General features: G+C 40.5%; 1 protein-coding gene and 1 pseudogene across 2 annotated transcripts in view; one reads left to right on the top strand and one right to left on the bottom strand.

Annotated features, from left to right (window-relative positions):
• Positions 1-54: 54 nt before the first annotated feature.
• LOC111841218 (uncharacterized) overlaps positions 55-23759 on the bottom strand; it is a 167562-nt gene continuing 143857 nt past the window's right edge. For both annotated transcript variants that reach the window (XM_072711070.1, XM_072711071.1), the window contains 3 exons: positions 19717-19890; positions 19556-19602; positions 55-16836 (listed from right to left, as the gene is read on the bottom strand). In XM_072711070.1, the coding sequence (XP_072567171.1) occupies positions 16313-16836; positions 19556-19602; positions 19717-19890 (745 nt within the window). In that variant the 3' untranslated portion in view covers positions 55-16312. The remainder of the gene's footprint in view (positions 16837-19555; positions 19603-19716; positions 19891-23759) is intronic.
• On the top strand, positions 156-2337 carry LOC140589097 (uncharacterized; annotated as a pseudogene).

The raw sequence follows: 23759 nt of genomic DNA, 5'->3' as shown, positions 1-23759 counted from the left end.
TGGCCGAGAGCCCAATGAAATTCAACATAAGAAACACGTCTAATAGAAAAACACTTTGCAAAGAAACAAAGCATATTATTCAAGTTCACAACGCATTTGCAAACACACTGCAAATTCATAGATGCTACACAAATTCAGAAAACACTTTCATCAAAATGACAACACAGGTGAACCACATTTTACAAACGCGCTGCACATTCACAGACGCGCCGCAAATACAGAAATCAACCGCAACTTCGGAATTACTAGGCTTAAATAATAGGGAGCAACGTAGGGCTACAAGAATGATTCCTGGTCTTAGAGGAATGTCTTATGAAGAGAGGTTAGCTGAGCTGAATCTGTTCAGCCTCGCGCAAAGGAGATTAAGGGGGGACATGATCCAGGTATATAAGATTCTAACAGGTCTGGATGCTGTTCAGCCAAATGGCTACTTTAATATTAATTTAAATACTAGAACTTATGGCCATAAGTGGAAATAGTCTTCCTGCTAGTGTAGTGCAAGATAAAACCCTGGGTTCTCTTAAATCAGAGCTAGATAAGATTTTAACAACTCTGAGATATTAAGTCATTGGAAAAAATCTTCACAAGCCTAATAGTCTTCTGATAATTTTCCACACCCCTACGGATTAATCACCTTCGCAAGCACCAACCCACGATCTCCATTCAATCAAAAAGGTGCTTCCAGCTTTAGAACTTAAGTCTTCCCTTTTCACGTAAGTACAACGCCATGTCTCCTGCTCCGTGTTCTGAGTGCAATATGTTTAGTTATACTACGGGACCGTTGAATGCTTGAATCTGATTGGCTGACGAACGTTCTGAGGTGTGCAATTATTTTCAGGGAAACGCACGGCGAACGTAGTTCCAGGCAGCTCTCTTGACCGTATTACAGTTCCATATCACTTCGCATAGTTAACTTTAATAACGGAAATTAGCATACAGTACCTATACAGCACACAGGACTAACAAAAACAACAACATGACAGACGATTTTCCGAAAGTAAATTTTAATATTTACGGTGAATATGAAACTTTCAACAACTGGGCTGCAGCAGTATTAGACAGTCCAGATGAAAAACAACATAAACGGAAGCGGACATCAAAGGCAGCCAGCAACAACAAAAGACATAAAACGATCAGCGAAGAACAGCTAGACATACTCGAGGGAGAAAAACACGAAGAAAACACCAAAAAAACAACAGCTAATGACGTTTTGGAACTAGCAAAAGAGTCGTTGGATGAGATGCGGAAGAAATAATCCTACTCACAATAGCGATTTAAGTAGAAAAACCGGACGAATCCCTTGAAATATATCATCTGATCGATGTCTTGAGGTGTGGCAACCGTAGTATAAGCGGAATAATTGACTCCGGACCGTTGAATTATTAGAAAAATAATGCACAAGCGAGGTGTACTCCGCTTCGCGTCGTGGCCGCATTACCACCTCGGGTGTGCATTATTTTTCTAATAATTCAACGGCCCGTCGTCAATTATTCCTTACTTATTCTTCTCCGGTCATTAGCAGTACGTTTACCTGTGAGAAGTGTCAGTTAGTCGCTGGGCTGACGGAGAAGATTGTAGTTTTAGAGGGACGTATCCGGACGTTACGGGACATTCAGGAAACAGAGAGTTTTATTGATTCAGTGTTAGCGGCTCCGGATATGTCCGCCATAGGTATTCAGTCTCCCCCCGCTCCGGCAGCAGAGCCTTCGCAGCAAGGCGAGTGGGTGACGACCCGGCGGCATACTCGTAAATCCAACCATAATTCACACCGGCTCCATTCGCCCATTCGCGTTTCCAACAGGTTCTTCCCACTCAGTGAAACTCCCGCTGAGACACCTGTTGAAAGTGCTCTAGTAATAGGCGACTCTATTCTAAGAAACGTGAGAGTAGCGACTCCAGCGACCATAGTTAATTGTCTTCCGGGTGCCAGAGCGACCGACATCTCAGCAAACTTAAAAGTGCTGGCTAAAAGTAAACGTAAATATTCCAAGATTATTATCCACGTCGGTACTAATGATGTCCGATTGAGGCAATCGGAGATCACGAAGTCAAATTTTATAGAGGTGTGCAAACTTGCGAAGAAGATGTGTGTGTCAGTAACGTGCTCTGGCCCCATCCCTGCTAGACGTACGTGGCGATGAAATGTACAGCAGATTATCATCGCTACATCGCTGGCTGTCGGAATGGTGCCCGATAAATGGTGTGGGTTATATAGACAACTGGCGGATGTTTTGGGGTAGGCCTGGGCTTTTGAAGAGGGACGGCATTCACCCCTAGCTGGCTGGTGCTGACCTCTTGTCTAAAAGCATAGCTCATAGTCTCCAGACAAATCGCTGACTAGCCAGAGCCAAGTCCAGGCGGCAGGCAAACCGGCATAACCGACCGCCTGCTAGTCGCTTAGAGTCGTCACCTAGGGTTCATTTTATTGAGACTGTGTCTGTTCCCCACATTTTTAATCATGGAAGCCTATTCCCCCATCGTGTGTGCCATAATAACTTAATAAAAATTACAATGAATCCGTTACTAGAAAACAGCTGTGATGCAGGGCTTAAACTTAAACTTGGACTTCTGAATGTAAGATCACTGGCTCCTAAGGCACTATTAATAAATGAAATAATTACTGATTTTAGTCTTGGTGCCATAAGCCTCACGGAGACCTGGCTTAAACCAAATGAATTCATGGCACTGAATGAATCTACTCCAGCTGAATACAGTTACAAGCATAACCCTCGACCAAATCGCAAAGGTGGTGGTGTTGCTGCAATTTTTCAGTCCAGCCTAGGAGTGTCTGAGAAATGTGGTCTTAGTTTCAGCACATTTGAAAATCTTGTTCTTAGTTTTGCTGGCTCATCTCTTTCTTGCTCTTCACCCCAAATCACCATTGTTATTGTGTATAGACCACCTGGGCCATACAGTAATTTTCTAAAGGAGTTTGCTGATTTTTTAACTAACCTGGTGGTCAGTACTGACAAGGCTGTTATTGTGGGTGATTTTAACATTCATATGGAGAAAGATAGTGATCCTTTAAAAATAGCGTTTACAGCTATTCTTGACTCTGTAGGTTTATGTCAGAATGTAGTCGGGCCTACTCATGCCTGTAACCATACCCTTGATTTGATTATTAGTCATGGCATCCTGGTGGAACATGTATCTATTATGCCTCAGAGTCCTCTGCTGTCAGATCATTACTTAACGTTTGAAATCCAATATAGCCTCCCGTTGACCACGGCTCCAAAGTACAGAATCAGACGTTCCATTGCCTCACTAACTACAACAACATTTATGAAACAACTTCCACAGTCCTTCAGCCTTACATCTGAGGCACCGTGTATAAATGAACTTGAACAGGCGACTGCAAACATGGATAAATCCCTTCGTAGCACACTAGATCTTGTAGCTCCACTTAAGAAGATAAAGCATAGAGATAAGAAACCTACCCCCTGGTACTCTGATCATACACGTGAACTCAAACAGGCATCACGCAAGCTAGAGCGCAAATGGCACTCAACTAAACTAGAAGTTTTCAAATCTGCATGGAAAGAGAGTCTGTCTAAATACAGACAAGCACTAGTGACTGCTAGGTCTGTGTATCTCTCCAGATTAATAGACGGGAACAAAACCAATCCAAAATTCCTATTTGAATCCGTGGCTAGGTTAACACTATTAAACTTGCAAGTCCCGCAAGCTCTTAAGAGTGATGACTTGACTTCCGGTATGGCGGCAAGACGAGCGGCAGCGTAGAGTGAGAGCTCCCAGACAAACCGTGTTATACTCCCCCAAATTTTAACTCATTATAATCTTTAAAACTGATAACTAAACATGGAGGGGGAGACTCAACGAAAGACTAGAAGCAAAGTATTTCAGAAACCCGAGAAAAATGAGAAACAAACGGTGGAAGATGAAGATAACGCCATCGAGCACGAGGAGGAGGATACCTTACAAACTAGTATCAGCGCTATATACGCTGAAATTAAGGCTATCCGATCGGACGTGAAAACGGAGTTGAACAATTTTCACCAGATTCTTTCTAGAGATATGAAAGCTGATTTGGCGAACTTCAGAACAGATTTCAATACGAAACTGAATGAAATTGCCGCAGATTTGAAAGATACAATGGGTAGACTGGAGGAGGCCGAACGGAGAGTGACGGATTTAGAAGAATGGAACACCGAAGCTAAAGAGGTGCTATGTCAAACCCTTGACATTCAACAAAGAATGCAGACAAAACTGACAGATCTCGAAGCAAGATCCCGTCGAAACAATATACGACTATACGGAATTGCTGAGGAGTCTGAAGGGGATAACATACAGGAGTTAATCGAAAGTTTCATTAAGGCGGAATTAGCACTCCCCGACACTGAACTTGGAATTCAGCGTTGTCACAGAGCGCTCTGTCCAAAACCACCGCCGAATGCTAATCCCAGATCAGTTGTGATTTACTTCCTAGAATATAAAATCAAAGATCTGGTGCTTCGTTCGGCATGGAGGAAAAGGGAAGTTCACCTGAAGGGGAAACGAGTGTACTTTGACCAGGATTATCCCGTTGAAACCCAAAAGAAGAGGAAGGCATTCGCTCCGATACGGAAACTACTCAAAGAAAAGGGTCTTCGCTTTCAGACACCGCCTCCTGCTAAACTTCGCGTGTTTTTCGAAGATGGTCCAGTAGTTTACAATGACGCAGCGGAGGCGATGGATGATTTAAAGAAGAAAGGTCTGACAACGGCCAGTCTTAGAGACGATCGTACCACCGTATCGGCACCCATGAAAAGACTGAGCAAAATCTCTTGGGAAACGGCGGGTGCACGGCCGAAACATAACCGAGAGACGCATCGAGAGAGAGCACGGAAAAGACTCCTGGATTTCCGCCGAGACATTGGAGATACTGGCTGACTTTGATGGTTTTCTTCCTCAGGGTAAAATTAGTTAATAGTAACCGTTACACCCGAGATTTAGATTGCCAGGATGATAGATTAACATAATATGGTCATAAGAACATAAGAACATAAGAAATTTACAAACGAGAGGAGGCCATTCGGCCCATCAAGCTCGTTTGGGGAGAACTTAGCTAATAGCTCAGAGTTGTTAAAATCTTATCTAGCTCTGATTTAAAGGAACCCATGGTTTTAGCTTCCACTACAATAGCAGGAAGACTATTCCATACTCTGACTACACGCTGTGTAAAGAAGTGCTTCCTCAAATTTGTTTTAAAATGTTCTCCCACTAATTTCCACTTATGGCCACGAGTTCTAGTATTTAGACTAATATTGAAATAGTCATTTGGCTGAACAGCATCCAGACCCGTTAGAATCTTATAGACCTGAATCATATCCCCCCTTAGTCTCCTTTGCTCAAGGCTGAACAGATTCAGTTCCGCTAACCTCTCCTCGTAAGACATTCCTCTAAGACCAGGAATCATTCTCGTAGCTCTTCGTTGCACCTTTTCTAAGGCAGCAATGTCCTTCTTGAGGTATGGTGACCAAACCTGCACACAGTATTCTAGGTGGGGTCTTACCAAGGAATTATATAAGTGTAACATCACCTCCCTTGACTTAAACTCCACACATCTAGAGATATAACCCAACATTCTGTTCGCCTTTTTTATTGCTTCCCCACACTGGCGAGAGTGGGACATGGAAGCATCAACATACATACCGAGATCTTTCTCGTAATCAGCTACCTTTATTTCAGTGGAACCCATAAAATATCTGTACTGTATATTTCTGCTCCCTGCATGGATTACCTTACATTTATCTGTGTTAAATTTCATCTGCCAAGTATCGGCCCATTCACTAATTAAATCCAGATCCCGTTGAAGCCTCTCTGCTGCTAGATTAGTATCTGCTACCCCGCCCACCTTAGTGTCGTCTGCAAATTTAACCAGTTTACTGTATGTATTCGTGTCAATATCATTCATGTAAATTAGGAACAATAGTGGTCCTAAAATTGAACCCTGCGGTACCCCACTATAAACGGAGGCCCACTGTGACATAGTGCCTCTAATAACTACTCGCTGCTTCCTATCAGTTAGCCAGTTTTTGATCCAAGCTGCCACAGTTCCTAAAATTCCTGCAGCTTTAAGCTTTAACAAGAGCCGTTTGTGGGGGACAACATCAAAGGCTTTCTGGAAATCTAAGTAAATCACATCATAGGCCTTTTTGTGATCAATTTCACTTGTAGCTTCCTCAAAGAACTCAAGCAGATTCGTTAAGCAGGATCTACCTCTCCTAAATCCATGTTGGCTATCCTTTATAATGTTATTTGCATCTAGGTAATCTACCATTTTCACTTGAATTATAGCTTCCATTATTTTTCCAGTAATGCTAGTTAAACTGATTGGCCTATAGTTTGCTGGATTACTTCTATCCCCTTTTTTGAATATGGGTGTTATATTAGCATGCTTCCAATCTGATGGTACCACACCCGCAGATAACGATTTCTGGAATATTAAAGTCAAAGGTTGGCTAATAATATCCCTCATCTCTTTCAAGACTAAAGGTAAGATGCCATCAGGCCCCTGCGATTTATTTATTTTGAGTTTAGCTAGGCTTAGTATCACATCAACCTCAGTTATACATATATTGGTCATAGACGATGCTGTATTCGTATTAATTGGTGGTAAGTTACTTGTGTTCTCTATTGTGAACACCCTTGAAAAATAATCATTAAACTCGTTTACCATATCAATTTCGTTATCAATTATAAGGCCCTTACTATCCTGCAAATTAGTGATTTCAGCTTTTAGTGCTCTCTTGGAGTTAAAATATTGGAAGAAACCTTTACTGTCATGCTTAGCCTCCAATGCAATTTTTCTTTCCACATCCCTCTTTGATAGCCTAATGTCATTTTTTAACTCTGCCTGTAGACTTAGATACTCCTGCTTGATTTTGAAATCATTAGTTATTTTCCAGTTGTGGAACAGAGCCCTTTTCCTCCTGACTTTATTCTTAATTTCCTTAGTAAACCACCTTGGTTGTCGTTTCCTAGATTTAGTTTTGCTGGAAACAGGTATGAAGTCCTCCTGCACTTGCAACAATGTGCTTTTGAAAAATTCCCATGCCTCTTCAACTGTTTTGCTATTTAACTCTGTCCAGTTTACAGTTTCTAATTTCCGTCTCATACCATTAAAGTTAGCCTTCCTAACATTGTATACTTTTAATTTAGACTTTGCTCTTCGGACACTAAAATTAACCTCGAATTTAACCATGTTATGATCACTGCCGTACAATGGGTCTAAAACCTCTAATTTTCCAATCCTATCCTGGTTATTACAAAAAACGAGATCAAGAAGGGCTTCTCCCCTGGTAGGAGTATTAACAAACTGAGTAAAAAAACAATCCTGTACTAATTCCACCATCTCAAGTTCATTTTCAGAAGAGCCAGAGACTGTGTCCCACTGTATCCCAGGTAAATTAAAATCACCCATAACCACCACATCATTTTTATTACTCATAATCCTGATATCATCATATAATATTCTGCTTTCCTCTACAGCTACATTAGGTGCCCTATAACAAACCCCGACAATTAGGCCATTTGAATCTTTAGCATCAAGTTTGATCCATACAGCTTCTGAATTTTTATTTTTATCAGTGAGATCCCTTGCCTGCAAGTTTTCTTTTACGTATACTGCAACACCACCTCCCTTCTTGCCTATCCGGTCTCTACGGAACAACGTATAACCATCCATATTATATTCATCACCATCATTGTCACTCATCCATGTTTCAGTTATTCCTATAATGTCGTAATTGTCTGAAGAAATTAAAGCCTCTAAGTCATTAATTTTGTTTCTAATACTCCTAGCATTCAAATACAGACCACTAATGGTAGGCCTTTTACAGTGTCTACTTTTAATATTTAATTGGGCTTTCCGTCTCTCCCCACATAAATTCTTAACTGACCTCCCTGCCCCCCCAGTCCCTAGTTTAAACATTCCTCAACTATTCTGCACATACGCCTCCCCAATACACTGGTTCCCCTATGGTTCAGATGCAACCCGTCCGGCTTGAACAGGTCCCACCTGTTCCAGAAGGTCTTCCAGTGCCCCATAAACCTGAACCCCTCTTTCCTACACCACCATTTTAGCCACGCATTTAATCCCCTTATCTCAGCTAATTTTGCCTGACTTGCACGTGGCACGGGAAGTATTCCAGAGAATACCACCGTGGATGTTCTGCTTCTAAGCTTATCCGCGACTTCTATAAATTTATCTTGCAGAACAGCCCTTCTGCCCTTTCCTATGTCATTGGTGCCAACATGCACCACGACCACTGGATCCACCCCGGCTGGGGCCAAAAGCCTGTCCACTCGATCAGGAAGGTCCCCTACCTGGGCACCAGGCAGGCAAGACACCGTACGGGACCCTCTATCACGGGTGCACACATAACTATCTACACCTCTTATAATTGAATCCCCTACTACCACAACCTCCCTCCTACTGGGGTTAGGTGGCTCCTTGGTGCCCAAGGGCCCACCTGCCTCCCCAGTCTCTTCCGGCTCTAAAGCTGGAAGCACCTGAAAGCGGTTAGAAACCGTTACTTCAGGTGATGCCGCCTCTGTGAACTGTGTACGCCCTTTTCTACGTCTACGACCTACGTTCACCCAGCTCTCTCGACCTACCTGTTCATCATTCTCCCCCCTCCCCGCTTGTGACGTACACATAGTCTCCCTAGAAGGCGTATTAACTCTCTCCTTTAACTCATTGCTATGCTGGATGAGAGCCAGTCGCTCCTCTAGGTCACGAACCTGGACCATGAGTGAGTCAACTAACCCACATCGCTCGCAGACGAAGTCCGACTGGACGCAAGCATCCAGAAGGGCAAACATCTTGCAAACACAACACTGAGCTGGCCCCATAATTACCTAACTCACTATGTCCCCGTCCTTTACTCCCAGCCCAGTATATTAATAGAGAATATTTAAACTTTTAGTTGATCTAATTAACGTATAGTTAAAACAAAGTGCCGAGTACACTAAAACACTAAATTAACACTTGCGTTAAATCGGTACTTTATTATAAATTATCCGGCAGCGTCAGCGATAACAACCTTTAAATTTAACTTTTAAAATAACCAAATTTACAATTACTTACCCGAGATTAACTTCCTGCTGAACCACGTTTAGCTAAACTAAAGCGAAGTTGCTCTAGGGAGGCCAAAAAACCACAAAAACCCTCTCAAAGCAGGCTACTGCCGGAGCAGGAAAAAAAGTGGAAAATGTCCTCCCGGCCCCGACCGGCGACCGAGCAAAGCTCCGGAGCAACTGACCTTTTAGAGTTAATGTTACCGATGTTCGATAATATTACCCGCGGGTGTTTGATGCGAAGGACGCAAACAGAAACGCCACTCGCGCCCGCAGCTGTCGGTAACACTCACAAGGACAGACAAGTACACACGTAAAAATAAGAGTAAAAAATGAAAACAACAACAACCACCCACGTAACCGTGCTGGCACACAAACGCTCAAATATACTTTACAGATAATTCAAATCAAATCAACCGCTTCAACAGGCACACAACACAACACAAGTGCACACAGCGACTACACCACTCCCGAACAGTACAGCAATCCCAGCAGCCTCTACAGCATTAATTCCAACATCCCTTTTAGGGCAAACCTGTATAAGGAATCCTGAGTTTGAATTACATTATTTCATTACGGGTTAATTTAAGTTTCTAGCCTAACAGGCATATAAATGGTGGACGCTTTTTCTGGGAACTTTATTAAGAAGACGCAAGTGCACTGATCTATAGTTAACCGAAGACTTTCCTTTCCCAATCAGAAGTTTTTTTTTTTTTTAGAAAAACGTTGATTATGGAAGTTACTATTTACTCCTTTTTCTGTACATTTTATACTTATCAGTTCTGTGTTAATTGTGTTGTAATGTTAAGGTCAACCAGAGCTTACAATGTGAAAATACACATGAGGCTATATGTTGCAGCAGGAATATAGAATAATATCACTTAATGTTAATGGGTTACAAAGTCCTATCAAACGAGGTAATTTAATAGCAAAGATGAAAAGAGAGAATCACCATATTATTTTCTGGCAGGAAACTCACCTGGTGCAGTCTGAACATGAGAAATTGAAGAGGTTAGGATTTAGGAACACATTTTATTCATCCTATACCAAGGGACATGCTAGAGGAGTTGCAATATTAATTTCAAATAAGGTGACTTTTCAAGCTTCTAGCCAAATTGTTGATAAAGAGGGAGGTTACATTTTGGTTAAAGGGATCCTTGACTCTAGGGAAGTAACGTTACTTAATGTTTATAGACCACCGGGACAGGATAAAATATTCATTAATAAAGTATTTGATTTAATAGCTTCAGAAATATCAGGTATTCTAATTTGTGGAGGGGATTGGAACGTACAGTTGCACCCTACCCTAGACTCTTCAAACCCATCAAAAAAGGTGAATTCTGAGACACTGTATGTTAGGAAAATGCTTAAGACAACAGGCATGTTTGATATATGGAGGGAGCTCCATCCGTCTGCTCCGCAATTCACCTTTTTTTTCCCACCCTCACATGGTCTACTCTAGAGCTGACTATTTTTTTATGTTTCACTCAGAGAGACATAGAATTATAGGGTGTGAAATGGGAATTAAAGATGTTTCAGATCACGCAGGGGTGTATTTGAGACTTCATCTTGATGTTCAATCTAAAAACACTATTTGGAGATTAAATACTAGTCTTCTAAATGATCACCAATGTGAAGAATATATTAGAAAAGAAATTAGACTATATTAAATTTAATAATAATGAGGATTTGTCACCCTGTGTAATATGGGATGCGGCTAAGGCGGTATTGAGAGGACAGCTCATTAAGTTGTCCTCAAGAAAAAAGAAAGAAAGCCAGATGCTAATGACCAATTTAACAAATACTCTAAAGACACTGGAACAAAAGCATAGTGAATTAAATGACCCTAAATTGCTAGATGAAATAAAAGTGGTAAAACAGCAAATTAACAAGATACTTGACAAACAAGTGGAGATTAAACTCAAATACATTAAGCAATCTCACTATGAGGCCGGTCATAAAGCTTAAAAATTATTAGCTTGGAAACTCCGTAAACAACAAACAGAGAGGTCAATTTTTAAGATCAGAGATCCTGAAGCGGATGTAATGCGTTATAAACCAGAAGAAATATTACAGTCTTTTGAGAAATATTATAAGAAATTATATTCCCAACCAGAAGCAGCTGACCCCTCAACTATAAAAAGTTTTTTGGAGTCTTTAGATTTACCGTCAATAGGAATGGAACAAAACGAATTGATAATACAAGAAATCACAGAAAAAGAGATTGATGGTGCAATATCAAATCTAAAAACAAACAAAGTACCAGGAGGGGATGGTTATCCAGCGGAGTGGTACAAAATATTTAGGGAATTATTGAAACCTATGCTCCTAAAATGTTTTAACTATGTTCTAAAGGGGGGTGAAACCCCAGTATCCTGGAAACAAGCTGTTATATCTGTAATACCTAAAGCTGGAAAGGATAAGACAGAATGTGGATCATACAGGCCTATTTCAGTTTTAAATATAGATTATAGAATATATGCTTCTATAATGGCTAAAAGACTAGGAAATATAATCCCTGATTTAATTGATACTGACCAAACTGGATTTATTAAAAACAGGCAGACGCATGATAATGTGAGACGTGTATTTTTTTTGGTCGAGAGTATGAGCAAAAATAATTTAAAATCTCTGGCAATCAGCCTTAATACAGAAAAGGCCTTCGATTCGGTGCGATGGGAGTATTTGTATTTAGTATTGCACCGTTTTGGCTTTAATGAAGAGGCTATAGGAACCATTAGACCGCTATACCATTTACCAACAACCAGAATCAAAATAAATGGCAATGTCTCCCACTCAATTACACTGGAGCGGGGATGTCATCAGGGATGCCCCTTGAGTCCCACACTTTTCGCACTATTCATAGAACCGTTAGCTCAAGCAATCAGAGAGGATACAGAAATTCTAGGAATTCCAATAAATGAAACTGAACACAAAATATGTCTGTATGCGGACGACATTCTTATGACCATTTCCGAGCCAGATTCTTGTTTACCCAAACTTATGTCCTGTCTTGAGCAATTCGGTTGGTATTCAGGATATAAATTAAACTTACAAAAAACTCAAACCCTCTCATTTAATTATTCACCACAGGAAAATATACGTAAGAAATATAACTTTAAATGGAAAACAAATAATATCAAATATCTGGGGGTTATTATACCAAAGAATTTGACTACAACTTATATTGCTAATTATGGTTCTATTACAAAGGAACTGAAGGCAGACCTAGACAGATGGACACCCCTAACCTTTAGTTTGTATGACCGAATAGACATTATGAAGATGAATGTTTTACCGCGAGTATTGTTTCTCTTTCAGTCATTACCTGTAGAAATACCAAAAAAACAATTTAATGACTGGAATCAAATGATCTGAAGATTTATATGGAAAAATCAGAAACCTAGAGTACGATTTAAAACGCTACAATTGCCAAAGGAAAAGGGAGGATTGTCTCTTCCCTGTTTCGAAGATTATTATAAAGCAGCACAATTAAAATACCTAGTTTGTTGGTGTATTAGCGATTATGATGCAAAATGGAAAGAATTAGAATTTCATCAGCTAGACATTCCTCTCCCTGACTTATTGGGAGACAAAAATGCTAAGATTATGTATTCCAATAAACTAAGTAACTGGACAATGGTCCCTCTTAACATTTGGTTTAAAGAATGTAAAACTCTTAAGATGGAAAGGCAAGCATGTCTTCTGAGATGGGTGGCATACGATAGAGACTTTAAACCTGCACAGATGGATGTGCGGTTTAAACAATGGATAGGGAATGGTATTAAGGCATACTGTACAGTCTCTTCTGAAGTTGGTTTAGAAAGCTTCCAACATCTCTCGGATACTTATAATTTAGTGAAACAAGATTTCTATAGATATTTACAGCTTAGGAATCACTTTAATAAAAATATTAAAAGTAAGGAGGGAATTGAGTCTTATTAAAGTTTTTGCTGAGGCATATAAATGTGGTACTCACAAGAAATTGGTATCAAGAATATATTCAAATATACAATCCTCTAAGTCTCACTCTACCTTATATGTTAAAGAAAAATGGGAGAAGGAAGCGGACATAATTCTAACGGAGGAAGACTGGCTAAACATACTGTATGTAAATCACAACATGCTACCTCTAGCTCTGGTCAGTGGAGAGAGTTCTCATTGAAAAACATGACTAGATTTTTTATTACTCCAAAAAGAAAATATTTACAGAATGGTAACCCAGAAACTGCTTTTTGCTGGAGACAATGTAACAACACAATGGCTGATTATTTTCATATATTTTGGGATTGCCCGGCAATTCAATCCTACTGGTTAATGGTGGTCACTGAAATTGAATTAATACTGGGTTTTAAGATTGATCATAGCTTTGGTGCCATATATTTAGGAAAAGTACCAACTGAGTTTGATTCTCAAGACAAGTACCTCCTCAGATTGTTATTGGTCGCTAGTAAGAAAGCTATAACTAAGAAATGGCTGAACGAGAACCCACCAACAAAAGAGGAGTGGATAGCGATTGTAAAGGATATGTTTGAGATGGAGAAAATGACCTTCTCACTAAGACTAAAGATGGGAAAATTTTATAAGAACTGGTCAAAATGGTTAATACACATGAATATACATAGTACATAGAAAAGCTTTGATGTGAATATGCTATGGACTTAGACTGACTGCATACCTCTTTCCTTTTGTACGTGTAGGGAGGGGGGCTATTGGGAGCGTAACCCACCACTATAAAGATGACTATATTCTGTAGGAAGGATACAAGATTGTGATGTCTCTGGTGACCTGTCAGTTTGTTTTTTTTTCTTTTCTTTTTTTTTTTTCACTCTTCGTTTGTGTTTTTGTATTTCAAAGTTACATTGAAAGAAATAAAAAAAAATAAAAGTTAAAAAAAAAAAAAGAGTGATGACTTTATTAAATTTTTTAATGGTAAAATAACTAAGATTAGACAGACCATCCAGTGCACATCCTTAGCTACCTATGACTGCCAGACTCCTGCTAGTCTTATGCCTATCAATAATGAGACTTTTGAATCTTTCATTCCTATAAAACACTCAGAACTCTTGAGCTTAATTTCCTCTTGTAAATCCTCTACAAGCCTCATAGACCCAATTCCTACAAAATTCTTCAAGGAAATTGCACCGCAGATTAGCAATACCCTGTTAAATGTGCTAAACTCATCTCTTAAGCTTGGATATGTTCCAAAACCTTTTAAATTGGCTGTTATTAGACCTGTTCTAAAGAAACCAAATCTTGAACCTAGTGTTTTAGGAAACTATAGACCTATCTCAAATCTTCCTTTCATTTCAAAGATCATGGAAAAGGTTGTAGTTCGTCAGTTGTCTTCTTTCCTACAAAAAAATAATACTAATGAATTATATCAGTCTGGCTTTAGACCAAACCATAGCACAGAAACTGCTCTAGTCAAAGCAATGAATGATTTGCTTATGGCTTCTGACCGTGGCTGTATATCGCTGTTGGTATTACTAGATTTAACTGCAGCATTTGATACTGTGGACCATAATATCCTCTTGGACCGTTTAGAAGGTGTAGTTGGCATTACGAGGACAGCACTCTCTTAGTTCCGCTCATATTTAACTGATCGCTATCAGTATGCCCATGTGAACAACGAATCATCCAAGGCCACCAAAGTCACATACGGTGTCCCACAGGGATCAGTACTGGGCCCACTACTGTTTACCCTATACATTTCCTAATGTTAAACACAGAAAAAACAGAAGTACTGGTGATTGGTCCCAAGGCTGCAAGAAATACGTTGCACCACTTCAGCATTAGTGGCCTTCCTACACAACCTAACACGGTGGTTAGAAATCTTGGTCTTCTAGTTGATTCAGATCTATGTTTTGATGCTCACATAAGAAGTATTACTAGAACTGCGTTTTATCATCTACAGAACATAGCCAAGCTTCGTAAGATGCTCTCACTTCGTGATGCAGAAAAATTAATACATGCCTTTGTAACTTCCAGACTGGACTACTGTAATGCCCTCCTTTCTGGTTGCCCGTCTGGATCCTTACATAAACTTCAGCTGGTACAAAATGCAGCAGCCAAAGTTCTTGAAGCAGTCAAGTGGTTGAGCGCAGAACGAAGCTTCGGATCACCATGGTCACGTGTTTAGGGTAGAACGGAAGAAGCATCGAAGTTCTGCTTTCTCCTATAGAGCTCCTCAGCTGTGGAATGGTCTTCCACCGGATGTGCGGATTTCAGGCTCACTCTCAATATTCAAGTCTAGACTTAAAACACACCTGTTTAGTTTAGCTTATAGGGACACTAGTTCTAGCTCTAGCTAGCTTCTCACTCCTAGTTAAACCTATAGTGTGAGGTGTAGAGCTGGGTGGGGATCGGTGCCATTGGCTTTGGATAAACTGAATTGACAGTGCTGTCACTCTAGCTTCACAATAGCTTGTGGAATTGGAGTGCTGTCATTTCAGGGACTCCCCATGCCTGCATTCCCACTTGCCTCTCCCTCCTACTTATGCTGCCATAGCCATATCTGCCGGAGCTTGCACATTGTACTTCATATTGCACTCACCTAACTGTTAGCACTGCCTATAGTCTCCCCTACTTAGACTAATTGCATTTATTTCCCCTACTTCTCCTGGGGGGTGCTGCCTGGAGACCTCAATCTATCAAGATGTCCAGCACACCCTGCTACATGTGACGTCGCCTCTACCAATGACGTCCGTGCAACCAGCTTGCCGTTCTGCCTGTGTCCTGAACCAGGACATTAATAGGACAGAACAGAAAGCCTTTATTGTCATTGTACAGGGAGGAAATACAAGAAATAGGCATAAATATCCTCCTGAGACCCAAGGAAAAAAGTGTCCTTCAGTTTTAGGTTAATTGTGATTTTCTATGTCGTTGAAAGAAATGACATCTTTTTTCAAATTTATTTTTAATTTCACAGCATGTCCTCTTTAGTGTACAACAGGAATAAATATGTTTCCTTACATCAGTGAAAAGATAGATGCAAAAACAAAATGTCCACTACAATGGACATAAATGAATGGGTGGGGTCTCAGGAGGATATATAGAATGTACATATACAGGGGAGGGGGAAAGCCCCTCCAGTCATCAGGATTACATTTAGTTACATTTTAGTCAGAGAGAAAAACTTATTTTTTGTCAAACATACATTTCAGAGTAAATAGGATTATAAAGGTTAAAAAGCAGATTTTACCTTTTTGCCAGGAGAACCAGCAACACGTCACAGTGACACTGAGGAGTTTACAGTATAAACCCCAAACCCTGGATAGAGGAGCTCAGTGAATAAGGAGGTGAATCTGTACAGGGGGGTCAGTCCATCAGAGGAGACTCTGTAGAAGGACAGAGCACCAGCCCCCCAGTCCAGATACACTCCTACTCTGCGTGAGCCTGAGGGCTTTATGGATATGAGAGTCAGTTTCTTATTGTGCAGGACAGAGTATCTGTCAGGATTACAGCGCAGACACCATGACTTGTCATTTTCTCCAAACAGACAGTCACTCCCTTCTTTCCTCCCGATCCCTTTATAAGTCACTCCTATCCGGGCATCATCTCCATCCCACTCAGCCTCCCAGTAACAGCGGCCAGTCAGACTCTCTCTGCACAGAACTTGGGGGCACCAGTCGTCAAATCTCTCTGGACGATCAGGATATGGCTGCTCTGCCCCCCATGTCACCTTCCTGTCCCCCCCTGACAGAGACAGGTATCTGTTTGCTGTGTTGGGGTCCAGCGTCAGCTGGCAGGAGTCTGTAGGCAGGAGGGAGAATGATTAATACAGTTGAACCTCGGTACAACGTACCCCGTTTATAACGTTTACACCAATACAACGTTCAAATTTCGATGTCCCGAATTCGCGTAATGTATTATTCCATTTGCCGGTATTGCTTAGAACGTACACCTTTACAGCATAAACTTCGATATAACGTATGATTTTCAGAGGAAAATAGGCAAACTGACCTTCGTTACAACGTACAGCCTCATCTTCCGAGCGCGCGCACAATTCAGAATCGGCTGTTGCCGGCCATCTACATCACTTAGCAACGCCTAACTGTATGAACCTATCCTCACAAAGCATTCCACGCCGGTCATGCTGCCGCATATCAAGCAAGATGCCTGCTAAAAGGAAACAGATTTCGCTGACCGACAAGGTGGAAATAATTCAGAATTATACATGGCAGCCTTATACTGCCAACACGACCTAAGTTCTGAAACTGTGTGGTTATTGGGGTAATTGTGTGACATATAGTGAAAGAAATTAACAAAAGACAGATGTCTAACACATGTATCGAAATTTATTTCAGCCAATTGAATCATATACAGGTGCATAATTTCGGTTTGACATTAGGTTACAGTAAGGCGATTTGAACGATAAGCCGGCAGTGGATTTTGCGTTATGTCGGCTGTCTATGAGTAACTGATATTAACCTAGTTTGAAGAATATAGTTCCTATTCAGAATAGGAACTATATTCTTCAAACTACACAAGCTGTATGTCATAGTGTCAACTTGAGGGGTGTTTTATAAAAGTTTTTTTATATACATTTTGTGTTCTATCATTCATTTTGAGGGACTTGGATACAACGTACTATGGTTATAACGTACAAATTCTTAATGTCCCCCGAGGTACGTTGTAACGAAGTTCGACTGTACCATCAGGCAGCCTGTACTTTATGTTTCTGTACGATATAAAAACAGCACAGCTTCCCCAAACGAAACGGGAACTGAAGTTTATGAAATAGCTCAGGAAACGTTGGACGGCGTGCGACGCCGGCGGGAAGAGCCGCCAAAATGCTGCTCGAGCTAAACTAACAGCTTAATTACGGGTAAATAAAATTACAAAGCAGCGACAAGCATATTTACCACAAAACGGCACCAGATATTAATACTAAAAGTCAGTGTCTTTCCTTCTAACCGCTAAATCCGGCGCCTTGCTGCTCTCTGTCTTTCTACAGGGAGTTTACCTTTGAAAATGACCATCAATAACAGAATATTTAAATAATATTATTACATATTTAAAGTGATATTTAATAAAAGTTTGGACCTGGATTCCGATACAAACGCCTCCGAAGACGATTCCGGTGCCGTAGTTGCGCTCCATGAGGATCCAGTATTTGCAGCGATTGTCTGACATGGTCTTTAGTTACAGCAAAGCCGCTCTGAATGCATTTCACACGCATCGGCTTATTTCCGTGAAGCGTGTCATACTGTATCTACTGATCCAGGAGAAACACTGCGGTCTCAAGCGGGGCGGAATAGGTGCCGCGCATAGTCGGCAAACTAATGATAATACCGTCAACAAACCATCAATAAAAGCGGATTAAACTACACAGATCGTGCATCATGAAAAACAGAAAGGTTATCTCATTAATTCGGAAAAACAATTGATAGTTTTTCAGATGAATGCAATACGCTTCTATAGTGAACCGTTTACCGCGCGCATGATTCTAGATGTGGCGCCGCTGCCGCTAGGCGTGAGTCCCACACCTCGCGCAGGCACGTGGCCGCTCTACTCTGTTAACATGAGCGCCGAAATGAAGTTCGGTATTTTCCGCCGTACATCCAGTGTGTTCCGGGTGCAAATCTCTTTTAGCACCGTGGTTTGGGAAATCTTATTAATATTCATGAGCGAAGCCCTACATGATTGGTTGGCTCATTAATATTTATCAGGCACTACCTGATTGGCCAGTGAACATCGACATGCGCTGCCTGTTTTTTCTACCTAAGGCAGGGCTGCCCAAATCCAGTCCGGGGGGGCGGAGCCCTGTGTAGCTTAGTTCTTTCCCTGTTCCACCATAAAGGATTCAGGTCAAGAGCTGTGTGGTAATTAGCACAAGGAGCTGAATTAGGTGTGTTAAATGAGGGGAAACCCAAAAATGTGCAGGACTCTGGCCCTCCAGGACTGGATTGGGGCAGCCCTGGTCTAAGGCATTCACTGGCCAATCAGGAATATTCTCTCATGAATATTAAGGAGTTTTCCAGAACCACCCTGTAAAAATGCAAATTCACATCTCACACCGGAGGAGAGAGTCTGGTATCACTGCGTATGGGTGCCGTCTTAGGACAATACTAACGAATCTCACACAGAAAACACATACACTCACGACATGTGCAAAAAGAAGAAATGCAAAGGATTCTGTTTTTGTGAAATTAAAGATGTACAACTATATCAGAATATATTTTAACCATCTTACACTCCCACACAAACACAAAGACGATATGAGCAGCTATAAAAGTATTTGTAAAAAATATTTTTTAAAATGTATAAATGAATTGATAGTGTTGTTGGTGATGATTTTGATGTTTTATTTCTCTCATTTGTCTAAAATGACACACAGAAACTCACCTAAACACAAAGATGGAAATCCATCTACACAGTGCAGAAAACACTCTCATCACAACGACTGTGTGAATACAACCATAACATAGTATTAATGGTATTATTAATAAAAACCTGCAAACACACTTACATTTCTGTAAGCCTGGTCTGGTCCTGCACTCTCCACTGTGGTCCACACTATAGGAGAAGCAGAATGACATAGTGCTGCTGAATCCATTTATTTATTGGTGCCTCTTCTTAACATACATGCATAAGTATCTGTAGCGTGTCAGACACACACTCTGTACTCACTTCAACTTCTCCAGTTTACAGCTGGGATCCTCCAGTACAGCAGAGAGCAGCTTCACTCCTGAGTCTCCTGGGTGATTGTAGCTCAGATCCAGCTCTCTCAGGTGTGAGGGGTTTGACTTCAGAGCTATAGCCAGGGAAGAACAGCCTTCTTCTGTGACTCTACAGCCTGACAGCCTGCAGAGAGAGAGACAAAGACCCCCCAATAAATAACATCGCCTCACCATTACAAGTATTACTTTAATAAATAATAAATATTTCAATAATCATGGGAAATTAACAACACCTTCCGAACATTTTATAAGAACCTATACTCCTCAGAGCAAGAACCAGATGCAGTTGATATAGAATCATTTTTAAATAATATGGACTTACCCATATTAACCAATGAAATAGCAGATACCCTTGATGCACCATTAACATCAGAAGAACTCCATAAGGTCCTCAACCAAATGCCTAACAACAAAGTGCCCAGACTGGATGGTTTCCCTGCAGAAACCTATAAACATTTTTAGGACGTATTATCTTCACTCTTCAATCCCGCAGCCGCGGACGCTCTCCTACACGCGGACCCCGCCGCTCAAACACACATCGCATATGTCACACTCATATCACAACCACCATTTTCCTACCTGCTTCACAGCCTCATTAAATCTGTCCATTGTTTGTTGTAGTTCAGTGTCATTTTGTGCAAATAAATGTCTTTATAAAATCTATTTTTGTCTTGTGGTCATTCAGCAGAAGCCAGTGTACTATCCAAAGAACTGCCCAAGATCAGGGGTGTCCAGTCCTGCTCCTGGAGATCTCCCACCCTGCAGAGCTTAGGTACAGCCCCGATTTAACACACCTCTGTATTCTCCAACCTTATAAAATGTTATAGGAGACTCAGTGCTGTTACAAAGGGAGGCTGTGCAAAGTATTAAATGCTGGGGTGCCAATAGTTGTGGCTCATATGTTTTTTTGAAAATAAGTATTTCCTGATGGATGATTTGTTTTTCTTCAAATAAATTTATTTCAATGAAAGGTTGTAATTTTCTATTTTTTTCAGTGTGAGATGAAGCTACTTCACCAAAAGGTGGATGTTTTTCTAACCCTTTTTACAAATCTTTATAAGGGGTGCCAATAATTGTGGAGGGAGCTGTATATTGGTTATAGACGATGCTGTGTTTGTACTAAATGGTGGTAAGTTACTCATGTTCTCTACTGTGAACACCCGTGTAAAATAATCATTAAACTCATTTACTATATCAATTTCATTTTCAATTATAAGGCCCTTACTATCCTGCAGATTAGTGATTTCAGGTTTTAGGACACTTTTGGAGTTAAAATATTTTTAATGCCATTCTTAGCCTCCAATGCAATCTTCCTTTTGACATTCCTCTTAGCGAGTGTAATGCAATTCTTTAACTGAACCTGTAGACTTAAATACTCCTGCTTTATTTTGAAATCATTAGTTATTTTCCACCGTCGTATCTCCAGCGTGCAGTGTAAAATACCCAGTAATACTCACCTCACTACCCCCAGTTTACAGTAGGGCTGCACGATTTGGGGAAAATATCGAATCGCGATTTTTCTGACAGAAATTGTGATTACGATTTGATTTGCGATTTAATTTTTTTATGTCAAGCTTCAGTTCAATATTCAGTGTGTAGTAATTTTAAAACATGACGCAGCATGAGAACATCGATCAGTATTAACTGGTCTACGTTCTAATGCAAGGATGAGAATTTAAAGATGTGATGTGTCAAGTTAAATAAAGTAATAATGAAAACAATTATAATTATAATATCAATATATTATAATAATTATATTATAATTATTATTATAATAAAAATAGCGATCTTGCAGGTAACGCTTATTACCCTCCTAATAACACTAGAACCGCCTTTTCCCCACGCCAATGAACAAGCAAGAACTACTTCGGTGTATGCAGCCCTTTTGTTTGCGCTATTGTGCTGTTAGCTGCTGTTAACACTAATAGCACTGAAAAAACCGTAATGTTCATAACAGAGTGGCTGTTCTGTCCTGAAACCGTAAAGCTGGAAATTTTTAATCGTAGTATGCATTTTATAAAATGTTGAATAAATAGAAGTCGGTTATTCGTGATTTCATGTTGGTCGAAGTTTCCGCTTTTTGACAACTGTATACGGTTATTTTCTATACAAATCAATTCAGGTGAAACAAAAAATGTACGTGTTCATGGTTGCAAACTCTTTCAGACTCTCACGCAAGAAATCTTACGGCAAATCTATATTCCATTCTGAACTTAAAATTAGCTGCATCAAAAACGTTACGGCAGTTTGCAAACCCTACAGACTATTTAAAAGGTAATAAAACTTACATACATGTAAATGTGTGTGCAGAACAGAGAACAGAAAATCTCACTCCATGCAGCTGACCAAAGTTGCCAACCCTGCATTTTAAAATTCAGTTTTCGACTGAAGCAGCTTATCATTCCTTTGCTTTGTTACTCGGACAAAACGAATGATTAAACATTATATGCGTCTCTTTTTGTATGTTTTCTAAATAAGACCGCGTGCCCATACCCAACTGTAATAGCGATTAAAGCGATCTATTCTTTTAGTATTTATGTTAAAGCAAGACTTTTATTTTATTACTGTTGTGTTGGAAATACTTAAAGCACGACAGTTTTGTGGGTTTTACGACTTTTTTGGAGGTCACCGACTCTGCTGCTGTGAGAATTATACTGACTGTCTCATTGTTTTGATGGGTTAGCGGTATACTAATGCTATTGCCTATTAACAAAAACCAAAGGTATGATACGTTGAAGTATATTGCAGCTGGTGTTTAAAAGGAGCTTGCCGGTTCTATTGATGATAGGACCTTTCTGAAACAATCTCGGACCATGAAATAGGAAAGCAATTCACTTATAGCTCAGTAGTGGGAATCAGTATTTTTCCGCATCGTGAATGTAACATTTTCCTTGGTTTTCACGTGTTTGCTGATGTGGGTCTATACGTGGCCCTTCTTGGGCCACTTCTGACTGGTGAGCATGACTGGCACGCGGAAGCACGGTGCTTGTGATTGGTGAGAATGACTGTCACACAGGGAGCATGGCATGAATTTGTAAAACTATTCTCACAGCAGTTTTAAACCCTGGGTCCGACGTGCTGTATAATAGGGATGCAGCGGTACTCGGTAAAATACCGGACCGTTCGGTATTTTACTTGCTTTTGAAAATGGCGCTTAATGCTTATCAGGCTACTGTTAAGCAGTAAGCACCAACGAGCGATCAAAGCCCTCTACCATGAGTTAATGTCCAATCACTGTTGTGGCTCCACCCACTCGCCCCTCTCTCAAACTGACGTAACTGGAGCTGAGCTCGCAGCTCGGTACACAGACGCGGAAAAAAAGAACAACAAACAAGCATGGCCAGCACTAGCGGAACAGTTGAGAGGCAGAAGTTTGAAGAAGCACCGGCTTCGTACAAATCTCCAGTATGGAATTTTTTTGGGTTCACTGTAGAATACAACAACCAGGAAGTCAAAACAGCTAATACAGGGTACCCGTGGTCATGGAAAACCTGGAAAAGTTTTGGAATTTTGATATAATTTTTCCAGGCCCTGGATAAGTTTTGGAATTCATGGATAGAGAGGAAAAGTTATGGAAAAGTTTTGGAAACTAGCCTTGTCCATGCTTCGTTCCGCAACGCGCCAACAGACATGTACGAGTGGAAGTCAGTAGTTAACAACCTTGGTAAACATCCGTTTCCGCGCAGATTTCGCGTATTTGAGATCGCTATTCCAGTTTTTATGGTTTTATTTATTTTTTTGCACGTATTTGAATTTTATTGATCACAGTTTCCCGTTTATGACTCTGTTTGCCTCTACCAATCATAGGGTACGTATAATTCTAATATTGGGATTAATTTTCTTAACAATTGAACGATATTTGCACTTTGGCAAAAGTTGTCCACCGTCTGTGTTTATTAGGTAAGCAGATTGGCTATTATCTTACCGAAAATTGTAGTATTACAATTTTTTATGCGGGACACGGAGCTGAGACAGAGGAGCGGCAGTCAGGAA

This window comes from Paramormyrops kingsleyae, chromosome 4 (genome assembly GCF_048594095.1).
Source record: "Paramormyrops kingsleyae isolate MSU_618 chromosome 4, PKINGS_0.4, whole genome shotgun sequence".
In the NCBI taxonomy this organism is placed as follows: Eukaryota; Metazoa; Chordata; class Actinopteri; order Osteoglossiformes; family Mormyridae; genus Paramormyrops; species Paramormyrops kingsleyae.
The sequence above is the reverse complement of the archived record's forward strand: the minus strand, read 5'-3'. Positions and strand labels throughout refer to the sequence as shown.